Source organism: Phoxinus phoxinus (assembly GCF_949152265.1).
Source record: "Phoxinus phoxinus genome assembly, chromosome: 3".
NCBI classification, from domain to species: Eukaryota; Metazoa; Chordata; class Actinopteri; order Cypriniformes; family Leuciscidae; genus Phoxinus; species Phoxinus phoxinus.
In genome coordinates, this window is record NC_136878.1 from 32,301,935 (window position 1) to 32,319,134 (window position 17,200).

General features: G+C 36.6%; 1 protein-coding gene across 1 annotated transcript; it reads right to left on the minus strand.

Moving 5' to 3' along the window:
- Positions 1–82: 82 nt before the first annotated feature.
- Positions 83–16,220, minus strand: fam189a2 (family with sequence similarity 189 member A2). Its single transcript, XM_079608168.1, has 11 exons — positions 15,619–16,220; positions 14,066–14,122; positions 13,184–13,294; positions 12,216–12,335; positions 9,752–9,859; positions 9,450–9,583; positions 8,142–8,268; positions 7,815–7,893; positions 5,688–5,837; positions 2,448–2,743; positions 83–1,229 (listed from the first exon to the last, which is right to left on the minus strand). Exons 1-11 carry the CDS (start codon positions 15,916–15,918, stop codon positions 984–986), a joined length of 1,728 nt encoding a protein of 575 aa, XP_079464294.1. The 5' UTR covers positions 15,919–16,220; the 3' UTR covers positions 83–983.
- Between the last annotated feature and the right edge of the window lie 980 nt (positions 16,221–17,200).

Sequence of the window (17,200 nt, forward strand, 5' to 3'; positions counted from 1 at the left end):
GCATAATTACAAGTAACTAACCCTAAACCAAATCCTAACCGTAACGTAATGTCAATTGAATAAAAAACCCAGACAAAAGGCAGATGATTTTAAAACCACGTTTAATTCAGGAGGCATTTGGATAGCATGTTTCACCCATACAATTCAGATGAGCCTCCTCATATTCAGTAATAATGCACAATATATCTTTGAGAACATCTCATTACACTTTAGTTTATGGTCCAATTCTCACTATAAACTAGTGAGAGTGTTAATACGTGTTTCTTATTAGCATGCATATTGCTAGGATATTGGCTGTTTATTAGTACTTATAAAGCACATATTAATGCCTTATTCTGCATGATCATATTTTACATCCCTTAATCATACCCAATACCTGAACTTAACTACCTTAATAACTATTAATAAGCAGTAATTAGGAGTTTACTGAGGCAAAAGTCATAGTTAATAGTGAGAACTGAACCCTAAACTAAAGTATGACCGAAATAATATTGTTCAGAATGGTCAAATAAAAATAACATTTAAAAAAAGTTTCAAATTCATTCTCTACCTCACGATATGCTGATTTAATCAGCATTGAGTAAATCTCCACATCACATAAGCTAAATATAGCCATACTATTTGAATGTTTCTCTTATTATAATGATTATTGTATTTTTCACATAGTCCATTTTTAAATCATTTTTAAATAAGGAACATGGACATTTGGTAAATAAACATTGTTTTTTTCGCCAGTGTTTTATTATAATCATGTGGAAAAAAATAAAAACAAGCAACAGCTGGAATTCCAACTGTAAAATTAAAAATGAATAATATTCAGTATTACACACTGTTAACAAAAAACAGAAAATGAAGTGAAATCATCAGTACTCTATACAAAGCTTAGCTTCCGTCACGTTGTGGTGTTCACTATACCTTCACCCGACCGGGACAGAGTCGGTTTCCCCGCTTTTCACGCATATCCGGTCCGTTTGAGACGTCGCTCAGAGGACAGTTTCTCGGAAGACTCCTATAAGGCTGTGTGGGCGTTCCTGTTCCAGGCGGCGGGATCCTGCCCGAGAACTCATCCTGGAATTAGTCCGAGAACGGGTGCCTGTGTGCAACTCTGCGCAGGTGAAGGAGCTGAGATCGCCACAGCTGCGCAGGTGAAGGACGCCCGGACGTCTGCGCAGCGGCAGCGTCTGCGTCTGCGCCGGTTGAGCTGGTGCAACCTCTGAAACTGTGATGGCCTGGAAACATTCATGAAAATTATTTCTGAGAGAACAGGAAATTATAGGAACAAAAATGTCTGAATGGGATATTCATCTCATAAAACCAACTGTATTATATAAGATATGCTCATTTCTAATGATCAAAACATTGCTGAAAAACCTGTTGTACAAAATCTACTTTGTGCCTTCTGTCGTCAGATTGAACTTTCTTAGCAAGTAAAAGGTCTTTTAAAGGGATAGTTCACCCAAAAATTTAAATTCTGTCATTATTTACTCCCTCTAATGTTGTTTCAAACCTGTATTAATGTCTTTCTTGTGCTGAACACAAAAGAAGATATTTTGAAGAATGTGGGTAACCAAACAGTTGCTGGTCCCCAGTGACTTCCATAGTATTTTTCTTACCTACTATGGAAGTCAATGGGGACCAGCAACTATCCGATTTGGCGACCTGACATATGCCGATTTTATGCCGGTCAAATGCACTCGGGTGCCGCATGATTAACATCGCGCAACATCAGCATGACACGTGTACACAGAACGCACATGTAGGAAACCTCTTGAATTGCGGCCGTTTCAGACCGCAAGCGCGAGCGGCATATATTTTTTCCGTTAGTCATAGAGTGCATTCACACCGTGAGCAGGAGTAGCGCGGGTTTCGGTGCGCTGCTCACGCTCAATTAAAGTGAAAGCACACTTTTGATGGACAAAATAAATATGATTTCACACAAAAAGTGCCTAAAATGCACATTATTTGCATGTCTAGTGTGTTTTAACAAGAACTGGAGTAGGCCATGTCAGAAAAGAAAATGAAGACTATTTATTGAAAATGTACGCATTTAAACTTGTTTTTATTATTCAGTTTGGGTAAAAGTATATGATGTTTTATTTAAAAAAATATATATATAGAAAACAAATATTTGTGTGTGCTGTAAAGTGGTTAGAAAAATTAGGCAGCTCAAACTCAATGAAAAATTGGAATCGGCCTAGAAAATTGTAATCGGTGCATCTCTATAATATTCCTGATTTGGCTGGTATCAAACACCATCTGATGTTCACAGATGTTTTATTTATTTATTTCTACATTTGCCGTAGTATTGTCGATGGGTTCAATAACACATCCTGCAAAAGGGGAGCCTTGGCCAGAACCTAGTGGTATTTGGAGGGCCTTGTCGTGGAAAATTTTGGTATCCCCTGCTCTAAGCAATACGCAATTCTATGCGTTTTTTTGTGTCTTGCCTGGTCGATGAAGCTGGCACAGCGGACGGCCTCCTCCATGTGTTCCTCATCAGAGCGCAGCACGGTTTTGATGCTGTTGACCAGCTCCTGTACCTCAGGGGTCAAGCTGCATGAGGACTGCTCCAGAAAACGTGCCACCAGCAGTTTTGTGTCTCTGTAGTTCTGGTAGTCCACCATGGAGTTGGGACGAGGCTTCCGTTTGCCACGGCCCCGTCGTAGCGTCACCGCCCCATGCTCTGTTCCTGTCGCTGACGCCGGGCCTAATTCTGTCTGTGTAGCGGCTTCACAACTCATTACTATGAGAGAGGGGGAGAGAAACCAATATCACAATGACATATTTACCCCTGCATGTTTTTGACAAATATTTGTAAAATTGAGATGAAAACTCATTTGACTTTTTTAAAGCACACAATGCTTTCAAGCAGAGCTGTACAATTTGAGGGTGGAAATTATTGTTATCATCAATATATATATATTATTATGATGTATGTTACAATTAGATTCATATTTACATTCATGTAACTAATTATTTAATATTGTTTATTATTATTCAATAAAAATAAAAAAAATATTGCTATTGTAATATTTCCCTGTAAAATAATACATTTGAGTATTTACAGAAAAACACCCATGGTGAATAGGGTAAAAATATATATAATAGATATCACCATACTTCACAAGTTGATTGATTACATTAATAATTGCACACAAAAAATGATTACATGTTTTCCGAAATGTTATGTTAATCATGCATTAATAAATATACACTAATTTGCATAAATGTCTATAACAAAAATCTGAACATTGGATGAAGTCAGGTTCAAAATACTTGTTTAATTTTTTGGATATATTAGAGCCAAAGGTTTTTACAGAGGGGATTTTGGATATCTCTATTTATCACTCAGAAAATACTGTCAACAGCCAAAAATAAATATTTTTGTTTAGGAATAAGGAAAAGTATATATGAACAAACCCCTCTGTAAAAACCTTTAGAATAAAGATAAGAATAAACTGTCAGGTTTGGTGTATGTAAGTGCTACTGAAGTAGAGATTTCAGGCTCAGTATAGGAGGAAAACATCATTTTGAGAAAACGGCCTTTAAATATATATAATGTAATTGAAATCTACAGACGCAAATAGATAAAGTGCTCTAAAAGATACAGTTAAAAGTATATTTTGGATGTTTTCTTTCCACTAGTCTGACAAAACACTTTATTAAAAGCCAAAAAGCCCAAAATTTCAAAATTGACAGATGCATGAAAAAACAGTTTTTGTCTGTAGTGTCTCGCCTTAAGAAATATAATCATTAAAATACTAATATTCATCGTAATTTTCAAACATTAAACCATCAAGCTTTTATTTTGCCTGAAAGCACAGGGAATCCTGAACATTCACATTTAAGCTGAGAATACCTGTATGTGTGATTTCAGTAGTAGGACAAAGCATCAACGTCTCTTCAAGTCATTTGAAGTAGCCACAGGCTATTCTGTACTCATAAACTAAATAAAGAATAAACTGCTATTTCAAAAACACATTCAAAATCACTAAGTGAGCCCATGGCTCAAAAATCTAAGTAAAAATCATAGGAAAAGAAACTGAACCGCTCTATTTGGCCAAGTTAAACAGAAATGTATCCATCTAAGCCAGTTGGTGTTGGTATAATGGCCAAGACCAGTTTCAGTTTTCAGTTGTACAGGGACAAAGCATAAACACTTCATAAACCGTTAATCCTTCATCAGATAGACATACGAGTAGTTTCCACTTGTGTGTGTGATAGATTTCTTGAAGAAGAAACTTGAAGAAATGGAGAAGTCAAGTTATGGCCGTGTATGTAATCTCCCTCTGCTCCCCCTCATCAGTAACACTGAGAGTCCTATATTTAAAAAAGGGCTTAAAGTAAACCACTGACAGGTATAGTTCCTCTAGATTTACTATCAGACCAGTGCTCTGCCTTGGATACACACACCAAGTAAAAAGAAACCTCCATCTGTAATTGGAGAGAAGCCAGTGTTCACAAACTAATTATAAAGAATTGTGTCAGTGTCTGCTCTTCGACCTTTTATGGAAAAATATTTTTATGTAGATTTAGGCTTAAAACAAGACAAATCTGCTTGTACGCTACAAGAACATAGCACCCGGACAAGAACGTATAAAATAAAATAAAATAAAATAAAATAAAATAAAATAAAATAAAATAAAATAAAATAAAATAAAATAAAATAAAATAAAATAAAATAAAATAAAATAAAATAAAATAAAATAAAATATCTGAAGTTTTAATATCTTGTTTTTGATATCGAATTTTGCTTAGGGAAAATATATTATATGTGACCCTGGACCACAAATCCAGTCACATGGGTAATTTTTTTAAAATTGAGATCTATACATAATCTTAATAAATAAGCTTTCTATTGATGTATGTTAGGATAGGACAATATTTGGCCGAAATACAACTATTTGAAAATCTGGAATCTGAGTGTGTGAAAAAAAAAATCTAAACATTGAGAAAATCGCCTTTAATCGTGAACATAAATGGACAACTTTAAAGGAGATTTTCACAATGTTTCGATTTTTTACACCCTCAGATTCCAGATTTTCAAATAGTTGAATCTCGGACAAATATTGTCCTATATATGATGTATAAATCTCAATTTGAAAAAAAAATTACCCATGTCACTGGTTTTGTCCAGGGTCACATATATACAGTAGTCAACATTTGAAGTGGATCAAAAAAGTTAATTAAAGTTGTCCTATGACAAGAACGGGTATTGTTCAAAATTCATGTATAACTTTGATGAAAGGTTTTGATCCACTTCAAATGTTGACTACAGTATATATATATCAGACTGTAATGTTGCCTGAATCATAATCATACACTGTTCGCTCGTTGGCCAGAGGAGAACTTGCCCCCGACAGAGCCTGGGTTCTCCCAAGGTTTGTTTCTCCTTTCTGTCACCTGATGGAGTTTTGGTTCATTGCCACTGTTTGCCTTGGATTTTGGCTTTGTTGGGAATATTTATTATTCAACAATATTATTGATCTGCCTTACTTAAGGTGGACGATGATGCAATTTTCTTTTAGAAACAAACTTTGTTGTGTTATTTTCATGTTATCACTGTGAAGCTGCTTTGATACAATCTGTATTGTAAAAAGCGCTATATAAATAAAGGTGACTTGACTTGACTTGACTAGACTGTCGCAATTGACCAACCAGACCATTTTGAGGATTGCTTCCCTTACCTTTGGCGGTGAGGTCTAGCAGGACGGGGTCGCTGTTGGACCTGCGGAGGCGAGGTCTGTGGGGTTTTCTGCTGTTGGAGACTGTGCTGTGAGGCTGTGAGGACTCTGTCGGGGGGGTGGGGCTCAATGTGGCCGTCTGACAGCTCCGGTCTGAATAAAACATGCAAACAAACTACATAAAAAAAGTAAACATCATTTGTTCTGAAGTCTTTCTTGTTTTTTCTAGTCTATTTATGTCTGTCCTGTGTCAGCAACTGCTTGGTCAAATCCATCAAAAGAGGAATCTGGCCAAAACAAACCTAGTCTATAAAGTCTACCAGAGACCATTTTAAGAGTTGTGCTGTCTAAGTCAAGAGATGTAACATCATGTGACTTCATAACAAATAACAAAATCTCAAATCTACCAATCCATCTTAATCTTTTTGAAAGAAGTCTCTTATGCTCACCAAGGCTGCATTTATTTGATTAAAAATACAGTAAAAAGAAAAAAAAACTGTAATATAGTGGAAAAAATATTACAATTTAAAAATTCTATTTTCTATTTAAATGTATTATGAAATGTAATTTATTCCTGTGATGTAAAGCTGATTTTACTCCAGTCTTAAGTCACATGATGAATCAGAATTGATGAATTGAAAGCATTCAGCATTTATTTGAAATAAAAATCACTTTTGGTCATCCTTGCTGAATAAAAAATTAATTTCTTTTTAGAAATTCCCTTTTAAATCTGGAAATGACAAACATGTGAGGGTCATACAGTTCAAGTTCTGCTGTCATTAAACAAAATTCATCTTCATTTTTCAATTCAATTCCGTTTCAAATTGTTATGCTGATAAAAAAATTGTGTGAAATTAGAACATTTTGAAAAGTGGCCCCTGTCTGAATAGTAACCTGTGGAGGATCATTAAAAACATGTCGTGCTATCTTTGAATGTGTTGAAGGATACAGACAGATATAAAAAGACAAATAAATCCCTCACCGAGGAACACTGGACATACAACTGACGCCACTAAAATACATTTCCTTTAATACACAGATGACATAATTATGGCCTGGTACTGTGATACGCTGTGAGCATCTTGATTAAATATAGAGTACCAGAGGCACTGGATTCATAGAAGCGGTATCAATAACACCTTCACCTAGCAGCTCCAGATTTCCAAAAGGGAATTTTCTATTCGTTGATTATAACACCATTACCTAACTTGCAATGTTTTAAAAGGTGAACTGTCTTTTATTCTATGTTAAAATACTTTCACCTGCCATGGTTTAATGTTCATAAACAACTGTAAAAGCCCGTTCACACCATGAACGATAACTATAATTAACTATATTAGTGCCTTGTTTTTTGTCTGTCGCTTTAAATGCTCAGGATGGATTCTGATTGGCTGTCAATGTTTTTATCATTCATCAGCTGGAAAAATGATAGTTTCTCTGTCCCATTATCGTTATAGTTGTGGTGTGGACTCTGCTATTATTTTACATTTAGAATTTTTTTTAGAACTATGTTTTAACATTATTGTTATAGTTATCGTCCTTGGTGTGGTAGTTCACCCAAAAATTTTAATTAGCCCATGATTTACTCACCCTCAAGTCATCCTAGGTGTGAATGACATTTTTATTTCAGACGAATACAATCAGAGAGATATATTTAAAAAATGTAGTGGCTTTTTCAAGCTTTATAATGGCAGTGAATGGCTGTTTCTGTTTTGATGTCCATAAAAGTGCATCCATCCATCATAAAAGTAATCCACGCGGCTATGAGGGAGTTAATAAAGGCCTTCTGAAGTGAAGCGATGTGTTTGTGTAAGAAAAATATTCATATTTAAAACTTTATAAAGTAAAATAAATTTTATGATGGATGGATGCACTTTATGGATTTCAAACCAGAAACAGCCATTCACTGCCACTATAAAACTTGGAAGAGCCAGGACATTTTTTTATATAACTTTGATTGTGTTTGTCTGAAAGAAGATAGTCAAATACACCTAGGATGACTTGAGGGCGAGTAAATCATAGGGTAATTTTCATTTTTGGGTGAACTATCCCTTTAAGTCTGTAGTGTCAATGTTTATCTATACTGCTCCTCTCAACAGGTCTATATGCAAAAATACAACAAGTTCATACCATCACTGGGCGTCTCCGTCTCTGCACTCTCTGTGAGGACCTCGGTCAGATCGGTCATTTGCACCTCAGTATTCTGGGCCTGATATAAATACAGAAGGTCAGTGAGCGGGGACAAGGACTGTATTTGATTGAGCTGTTGCCAATGTAAGCCTGCCGGACCAGGACACGGTGCCATGTTTTCTGCAATGAGGTCGTAAGGTCTACTTCACAAACTGAGTTGAAATGCGATCATGAATAAATGCTGTAAATGCAAACTGCCTTTTGACTTTCATCACAGAGATGATTATGCGATAGCAGATGGCATATGATCACTATATGAATCAGTACCTGAGCTGCTGGCTGCGGTGCAACAGCTTCATAAGGTGGAGGAGGGTCTAGAGGACAGAACACCTCCACTCCTTTTATTCTGGCACCGTATATATGAGGAAGAGGAATCATACCGTCACCAAACATCCTGTCAAAACACACACATTTACACTGTAAACAAGCCATGAGAAAATTAAACGACAGTAAACATTGAAGATATGCACTCATTAGTGTTTGATCAGGACATCCAATGAAACAGGAGTATATCATGCTTTCCCACACACAAACTTTAATCCTGTTTTAGGTTGCCAAAATATTTTGGTTGCCTGCCAAACACTGAGCCACCCACTCACAAATCTGATAAATCCTGCTGTATTTTTGGTTAAGAATTCAAGATCAAAGTGCGAGTGTGTGTGTGTGTGTGTGTGTGTGTGTGTGTGTGTGTGTGACACTAGCTGTTCAGCTGGATAATGGGATGCTTGAAAGATGTGAAAATTATGCAGATGTTACCTTAATATATATTTCACCCGATTAGTTTACATATACACACATTACCGTTTAAAAGTTTATTGAATGCAATTAATATTCAGCAAGGACACATTAAATTGCTCAAGAGACAGTAAAAATATTTATAATAATGTTACAAAACTTTATATTTTTATAATATTTTAAATAAATGCTGTTCTTTTGAACTTTCTATTCATGAAAGAATCCTGAAAAAGGGCTTTCCACAAAATATTATAAGCAAGCAGCACAACTGTTTTCAACATTGATAATAATAAAAATGTTTCTTGAGCATAGAATGATTTCTGAAGGATCGTGCGACACTGAAAACTAGCAATGATGATGAAAATTCAGCTTTGACATCACAGGAATAAATTACTTTTTAAAATGATATAAATTAAAACAGAAAACAGTTATTTGAAATTGTAATAATATTTCACAAAATTACAGTTTTTACAATCAAGTAAAAACTATCAACTATCAAGTACTTTTTTTCAAAATGCAGAACGTAAAAAACTTTATTCAAATTTTTTTTTAACTAACTTTTGAATAGTAGTGCATTTGTCACCTAAGATTGATTCATTGAGGATAAGAGACTTCTTTCAAGGAGATTATAAATCTTACCAAACACTTGAATGATATATTATGTGTTTTATATTTAATTATGATTATTCCAAACGTTTACGTTTTATTTCGTTTCATTTTAAATAAAAGTAGTATAATTCATCAAACAAAAAGTACAGATTCATTTCTGTGTCATTAAAAAATAAACCAAATACAGTCAGGTTGATTCAGTAATAATAATTCAATGAAATCATATTTTACCTCCGAGCCAGACGAGGAGTGTAAGAGTAGAAGGTGGAGAAGTATGAAGGAGGAGGTGCGGGGGCTACAAATTCGTCTGGGTCAGGAAGATGAGTCTGCTCATCCCCTTCCTCTGGGACAGGCCTGGCCTCTTCCTGCCAAAGACCATCATAATCACATGACCAGGGCTTAGAAATATCTGACACAACATGTCTAAACAGTCTTAATAATCTATGCCACACACACTGACCAAGAATTAAATTATTGTAATATACTTCTTCTTCTTTTTTTAAATATATTTTCTGTAATATGATTTATCTCACCATGCAGGGCTGTCTGGTTGAGAAGATCTGGAGATATCTGAGCGCAGCAGCAACCAGACACACAGCTGTGGCCAAAGCATTCAGCGCACACAATGCAAAGAGCACTTTCTGGAAGAGAGAAAACTCTGTGACATCCGAATCTACTGTGCACGGCTCTCTGGAAAACTTCATTTTCATCGGTCTGTCGTGGCAAATTTTTTTCCTAACCTGACCTAATTATACCAAACTACATATTTCCCATTTCCCAAATAAATGATTTCCTATATGCCTGTTTGACGTCTCTTATATCTGTCTTCTATCTACACACACCGGACACTTTTTAGGTACACCCGTTCTACTTCTTGTTAACACATATCTAATCTAATCAGCCAATTACATGGCAGCAACTCAATGCATTTAGGCATGTAGGCATGGTCAAGATCATCTATCTATTCATCTGTCTGTCTGTCTATTCATATATATGTCTGTCTGTCTGTCTGTCTATTCATCTGTCTGTCTGTCTGTCTGTCTGTCTGTCTGTCTATTCATCTGTCTGTCTGTCTGTCTATTCATCTGTCTGTCTGTCTGTCTGTCTGTCTGTCTGTCTGACTGTCTGTCTATTCATCTGTCTGTCTATTCATCTGTCTGTCTGTCTGTCTATTCATCTGTCTGTCTGTCTGTCTGTCTGTCTATTCATCTGTCTGTCTGTCTGTCTATTCATCTGTCTGTCTGACTGTCTGTCTATTCATCTGTCTGTCTATTCATCTGTCTGTCTGTCTATTCATCTGTCTGTCTGACTGTCTGTCTATTCATCTGTCTGTCTATTCATCTGTCTGTCTGTCTGTCTATTCATCTGTCTGTCTGTCTGTCTGTCTATTCATCTGTCTGTCTGTCTGTCTGTCTGTCTGTCTGTCTATTCATCTGTCTGTCTGTCTGTCTATTCATCTGTCTGTCTGTCTGTCTGTCTGTCTATTCATCTGTCTGTCTGTCTGTCTATTCATCTGTCTGTCTGTCTGTCTGTCTATTCATCTGTCTGTCTGTCTGTCTGTCTGTCTGTCTGTCTGTCTGTCTGTCTATTCATCTGTCTGTCTGTCTATTCATCTGTCTGTCTGTCTGTCTGTCTGTCTATTCATCTGTCTGTCTGTCTATTCATCTGTTTGTCTGTCTGTCTGTCTGTCTATTCATCTGTCTGTCTGTCTGTCTATTCATCTGTCTGTCTGTCTGTCTGTCTGTCTATTCATCTGTCTGTCTATTCATCTGTCTGTCTGTCTGTCTGTCTGTCTGTCTGTCTGTCTGTCTGTCTATTCATCTGTCTATTCATCTGTCTGTCTGTCTATTCATCTGTCTGTCTGTCTGTCTGTCTGTCTGTCTGTCTGTCTATTCATCTGTCTGTCTGTCTATTCATCTGTCTGTCTGTCTGTCTGTCTATTCATCTGTCTGTCTGTCTGTCTATTCATCTGTCTGTCTGTCTGTCTGTCTGTCTATTCATCTGTCTGTCTGTCTGTCTGTCTATTCATCTGTCTGTCTGTCTGTCTGTCTGTCTGTCTGTCTGTCTATTCATCTGTCTGTCTATTCATCTGTCTGTCTGTCTGTCTATTCATCTGTCTGTCTGTCTGTCTGTCTGTCTATTCATCTGTCTGTCTGTCTGTCTATTCATCTGTCTGTCTGTCTGTCTGTCTATTCATCTATCTGTCTGTCTGTCTGTCTGTCTGTCTGTCTGTCTGTCTGTCTGTCTGTCTATTCATCTGTCTGTCTGTCTATTCATCTGTCTGTCTGTCTGTCTGTCTGTCTGTCTATTCATCTGTCTGTCTGTCTATTCATCTGTTTGTCTGTCTGTCTGTCTGTCTATTCATCTGTCTGTCTGTCTGTCTATTCATCTGTCTGTCTGTCTGTCTATTCATCTGTCTGTCTGTCTGTCTGTCTGTCTGTCTATTCATCTGTCTGTCTATTCATCTGTCTGTCTGTCTGTCTGTCTGTCTGTCTGTCTGTCTGTCTGTCTGTCTATTCATCTGTCTATTCATCTGTCTGTCTGTCTATTCATCTGTCTGTCTGTCTGTCTGTCTGTCTGTCTGTCTGTCTGTCTGTCTATTCATCTGTCTGTCTGTCTATTCATCTGTCTGTCTGTCTGTCTGTCTATTCATCTGTCTGTCTGTCTGTCTATTCATCTGTCTGTCTGTCTGTCTGTCTGTCTATTCATCTGTCTGTCTGTCTGTCTGTCTATTCATCTGTCTGTCGGTCTGTCTGTCTGTCTGTCTGTCTATTCATCTGTCTGTCTGTCTGTCTGTCTGTCTGTCTATTCATCTGTCTGTCTATTCATCTGTCTGTTTGTCTATTCATCTGTCTGTCTGTCTGTCTATTCATCTGTCTGTCTGTCTGTCTGTCTGTCTCTCTATCTATTCATCTGTCTGTCTGTCTGTCTATTAACCAAGTAGTAGTGTAATCATATTTTAATACTTAAAAATCATTTACAAAGATGAACACACACCTTGAGCAGGATTCTCATTGTGCCACATGCATGACCTGCGTAGATCTTAATCAACTTGTCCTCTTTGCACTGAGTGCTCGGTGTTTCTGCACAACAGTAACAGAGATCGCCCTGCTCACTCTGAAACACAGAAACACATTTATTATGTTAGTTTCTCATTGATGTCTGATGACATAATATAGTCATACTCAAAGAACTGCTTGGATTCAAAGTAGGAGACTGAGGGTGAAGTTTTCAGGCGCTTGTCTGCATTTGACAGTCTTTTGAGCGGTCTGGCAATGCATGCGATAACAGCTCAAAGATATGAGCTCACTAATATGGCAGGGACATTTTCATGACAAGTGGAAATGATAAAAGAACAGCTTTCCTATCGTGGAAATGACAGCAGCCCAAAACCTAATTCAAATCCAAGGAAAGCTGGAACCTGCTTTGACTCTCAATTTCAGGGCTCTCTTTGACTTGGACAAACTTCAGTCCTATACGCATGGTACAGATGACAGATGTATGGTCTGAATCAGGACTGTACAGATGTGCTTTTTTCCCATAATGTGTTCTGGGTGTTTGCAATGAGGTTGCCAGGGTGTTCTATGTGGTTGCTATGTAGTTGTTTACAAATATGTAATTGGTCTAAGTAAAAAAAAAGAAGCCTAGCCACAAGTCTCTCTTATATCAGTCAGAATACTGATTTTCTGCACAATTTGAGTTATCTTTCATGTCTGTAACACAAATGTTGCAGGCTTAGTACACTAATTCCTCTTTGCTGTAACACTACAACGATTGTTATTTATTAGTTTATGTAGTTTGTGTTGCCCTAATAATGTATCTTAAGTGTTACCCCACTTCAATTTGTGATTATGTTTATATTTTGCATCTAGGTCCTTGAATACAATCATCAATACATGAGTCATTTGACATTGTAATGTTATTATCTCAAGCACAGCACATTTCCAAGTGCACAGATTCCTCACCAGCTGGCAGTTAATGGTACTGGAGACCAGCTGGGCCCCCTGACAGCAGAGGATGAACCCAGCCAGGTTTAGCAGGATACAGACCACTGACAGCAATACAAACAGATTTACCTGTGTGAGAGACAGAAAAAGATTAACACCAGTCAGTCATTTTATTTGACAAATATAATATTACTGCCCAAATCTGGATTTAGAAAATGATACTTGCACCAGCTTTCACAAGTTTGGGATCAGTGAGATTTTTTTAAATGTTTTTGAAAGAAGTCTCATGCTCACCATCGCTGCATTTAATTGATCGATAAATACAAGAAAACAATTTGTGAAATATTATTATAATTTAAAATAACTGTTTACTATATTAATATATTGTATTTTAAAATATAATTTATTCCTGTGATGGCAAAGATGCTTTTCAGCATCATTACTCCAGTCTTTAGTGTCACATGATCCTTCAGATATCATTCTAATATGCTGAATTGCTGCTCCACCAAACATGTCTTATTATATCATATAGAACGTTCAAAAGAACAGCATTTAATGCATCCAAAAATCTTACTGACCCTAAACTTTTTAACAGTAGTGTGTATGAATGGCAACAGGAAGATGCTGATGGTCGGCTTGAGACTTAATTAACTGAATGTCGGGAGTGCAAAGATCCACTTTAAGGAGTCATTTAAGGGCCTAACAACTCCCTTTAACATAAGGACATGGGCATACAGAGGATTAACCCTGAAAACATATTCAGATCAATACAGAATTAATTCTGTGTAGTAAACATCACTATAACCACAAGTTAAAATAAATGTATCTGCCTATTCAAAAGGGAACACAAAAACTGCCGCCTTAAATACCGTCAGTCTTAGATTGGCAAAACACACATACCAATAGTAGCATTGGCCGTTTCCATGTGGTTAGTCCTATAATCCCAGAGAGGATGACCTGCAGAAAACAAACAGTACTATCAGTGAAGAGGCAAACACTCACAGACAGGTTAACTGATAATGAACCCATTATCACATGCTGTACACTCTCAAAAGGGCCTTCAGCACTTTTAAAACCCATTTCAATGACTCATCTCACTCAGTGTGGGGTTAGCCGGCAGCCTCACTCAAATACTATTGTCCCTTGCGTTTCCTCTAACCCTGCCACTTCCTGTCGATTACACTGAATGATGTGGGACTGCCATTTCAGCTGAGCGGTTCCTGTGTCTAGCTCATTTCTTTTCATTCATAATCAAAAAGTAGTTTACTCCATTGTTAAGTGTATAATGTTTTGTCAGGTAACTTATAAAAACATTATTTAATAATGAATATATTATTTAATAAGACAATCAACTTGACAGTGATTTCAGCATTGTTATAATATCTTTATTTACATCGTTAGTAAATTACACAATTATTTCAGATTTTTTTACTTGAGTTTTTAAGAGTCACATTTTCTTGATTTTCTTCATCAATAATGAATTTCAAATTCAAACGTAAAAATAAGCAAACATTAGATCTTGTTATTTAACTGGTGTTTACATGCCAAAAATAAGTTGTTTTTTTTTAAGTGTGTGGTATGCATAATATGGAAGCTTTACTTAAAAACAGTATCTCACTATAGAGTGTTAAGCAGTAAAAGAGATTCACACTCAACCATGACTTCACTGACGAGTTCACTCTGCTCCTGCCAATGACCACAAATGTAAACCATTTGTGGGAAATAATATTGTAATTTGCACTTTTGAGGGGAAACCTTGGCACTGGCTTCTAAAGATCTGAAAACTTAAGAAGAAATTCCAGTTAAATTATTAGTATTTATTATTTATAATATATTTAAAAATAATTTAATTTGGTAACACTTTATTTTACAGTGTTCTTTTTACATATGTTACATGTACTTACATAGTAGCTAATAAGAGTAAATTATGCATAACTACATGCAACTAACCCTGAACCAAACCCTACACCGTAACAATGACACCTTAAAATAAAGTGTAACGTTTAATTTGATTGGATGTAAATTATTATTTCATGTAACTGAATAAGCCATAAGGTTACACCAATAAAAGTAATGGACAGATTCCTTGAGGCAACAACTGCACATTAGTGGCCAATTCGTTAAGTCTAACTAATAACTAATTTACAACATTAATAGATCAGATCTTTCATCATAGTGAATTATTGACAGTGTCTGATGTGTTCATATAGCATAGGCTGAACTAAAAGTGTAGCACCAAGTTTCTGTATCAGACTACATTGGAAACACATTAGACCGCAATAAAACTTCCTTAGTTATACCTGTTCGTTTGTAATGAATCAATTAAAAGCTGTAGAAAAACACAGTGACATAATCAGGCAAACATTTTAATTTCTGTACTGTAGCATGCTTAGACTATGTGGTGTAAAATAAAAACAAGACCCTCTGATTATGGCCAGTAATCTAATACTCACAGAAGAGCCGGCCCAAAACGGACAGGAGTTTCTAATAGGGGGCGAGTTGCTAAGGGACAGAGCCCCGAAAGAGAGCGCCACCATGGAGCAGCCGAGAACCAGCTGCAGCAAGCCGAGGGAGAGCAGAGGGCGAGCGGGCAGCAGCGCCGGGGTGATCCGCGTCTGCGATCCAGACATACGGGCCGGGAGAGCGGACACACAGCGGCTGCGACTTCTGTAAGAGGCGTTAGCGAACTGATGGGCCAGAGCAGCCCCTGATAAACGACAACAAGATCCAGGCAGAACTACGGGCAGAGACATTGGAGACGCACGAGCAGCCAAACAACAATACACATTAAACCAGCGTAGTGGCGCTCCCTCATTTTACTCTGTATCTCTCAAGGCGACGATTGTTTCTCTAAACTGCCCGTTCCGCGTTACTTCCATGGTCCTGTCGAGGTAGCTGAGTATTGGTTTTAAAATAACTAGGCTCTGTGACCTGCTGCTCGGATTTGGTTTCACATTTTTTTGAGCGGAGAGGCGGGGGAGGGTGCGTGGGAAGAGACGATCACACACACACACCGAGAGAGAGACACACACACATAGTTCGCTATCTTTGTGGGGACTCTCAATAGACGTAATGGTTTTTATACTGTACAAACTGTATATTTACTACCCATCACAGAAAACTTTCTGCATTTTTACATTTTCTAAAAAAAAGTCCCCATGATTCTGTGTGCATTCAGTCCCCACCACCAGGATAGAAAAACATGTACACACACTCACAAACACTGTTCGGCGAGCGAGAAGAAAGACCGTATCAAGAGGGTGAAATTATAATGTCATCTTTTGTGGTGAACATGAAGCATCATATTGTCTGTAATAGAAAAAGTACCATTTTTATTTTTTATTTTTTTGCTCTCTATAATTTCATGAAAGTGAAATCATCTTTATTACAAAATAAACAATTGAACACCATTTTATAAAAAAAAAAACACACACACATAATTAGCAATGCAAATACAATATATAACCTATAAACCAAACTGCAAAATTAGAAATCTTTAGTTGTAGATAAAAATTGTGTCAAACACATGGGCAAATATTTAGAATCCCTTCTTATTTGTAAGTTGTTGTTGTTGTTTTATAGAGAAATAAAAATATTTATATTTCTATCAGTATCCATACACAAGTCAGTCAGATCACATTTCTATTGCACATTTAAAATCAACTATTAAAACCAATTCATTTGAGATATTAAACTATGTACTATTTGTTAGCCTATATATTTTTAACATAACATTATACATATTTGCCTTAAATATAATAGGCTATTTTTATCGTAAATTATACCTAAGTGGATTACTTTTTTGTTGTTGTTAATGTTAACAACATATTGCATTTGATTTTTAAAATATCCTACATGTGATGTTTATTAGGCTATTATTATACTACTTGTTATACCGTCCATGGCAAGGCAGCTTAGGTTTCTTTCTGACATTTTTATATCGCGTTGATTATCGTGAAATGCATGACGTTTTCTGATGCACATTGTAAAGGCGCACTGAAGTGTTTCTTGTATGACCAGCGACATGTTGCAGTC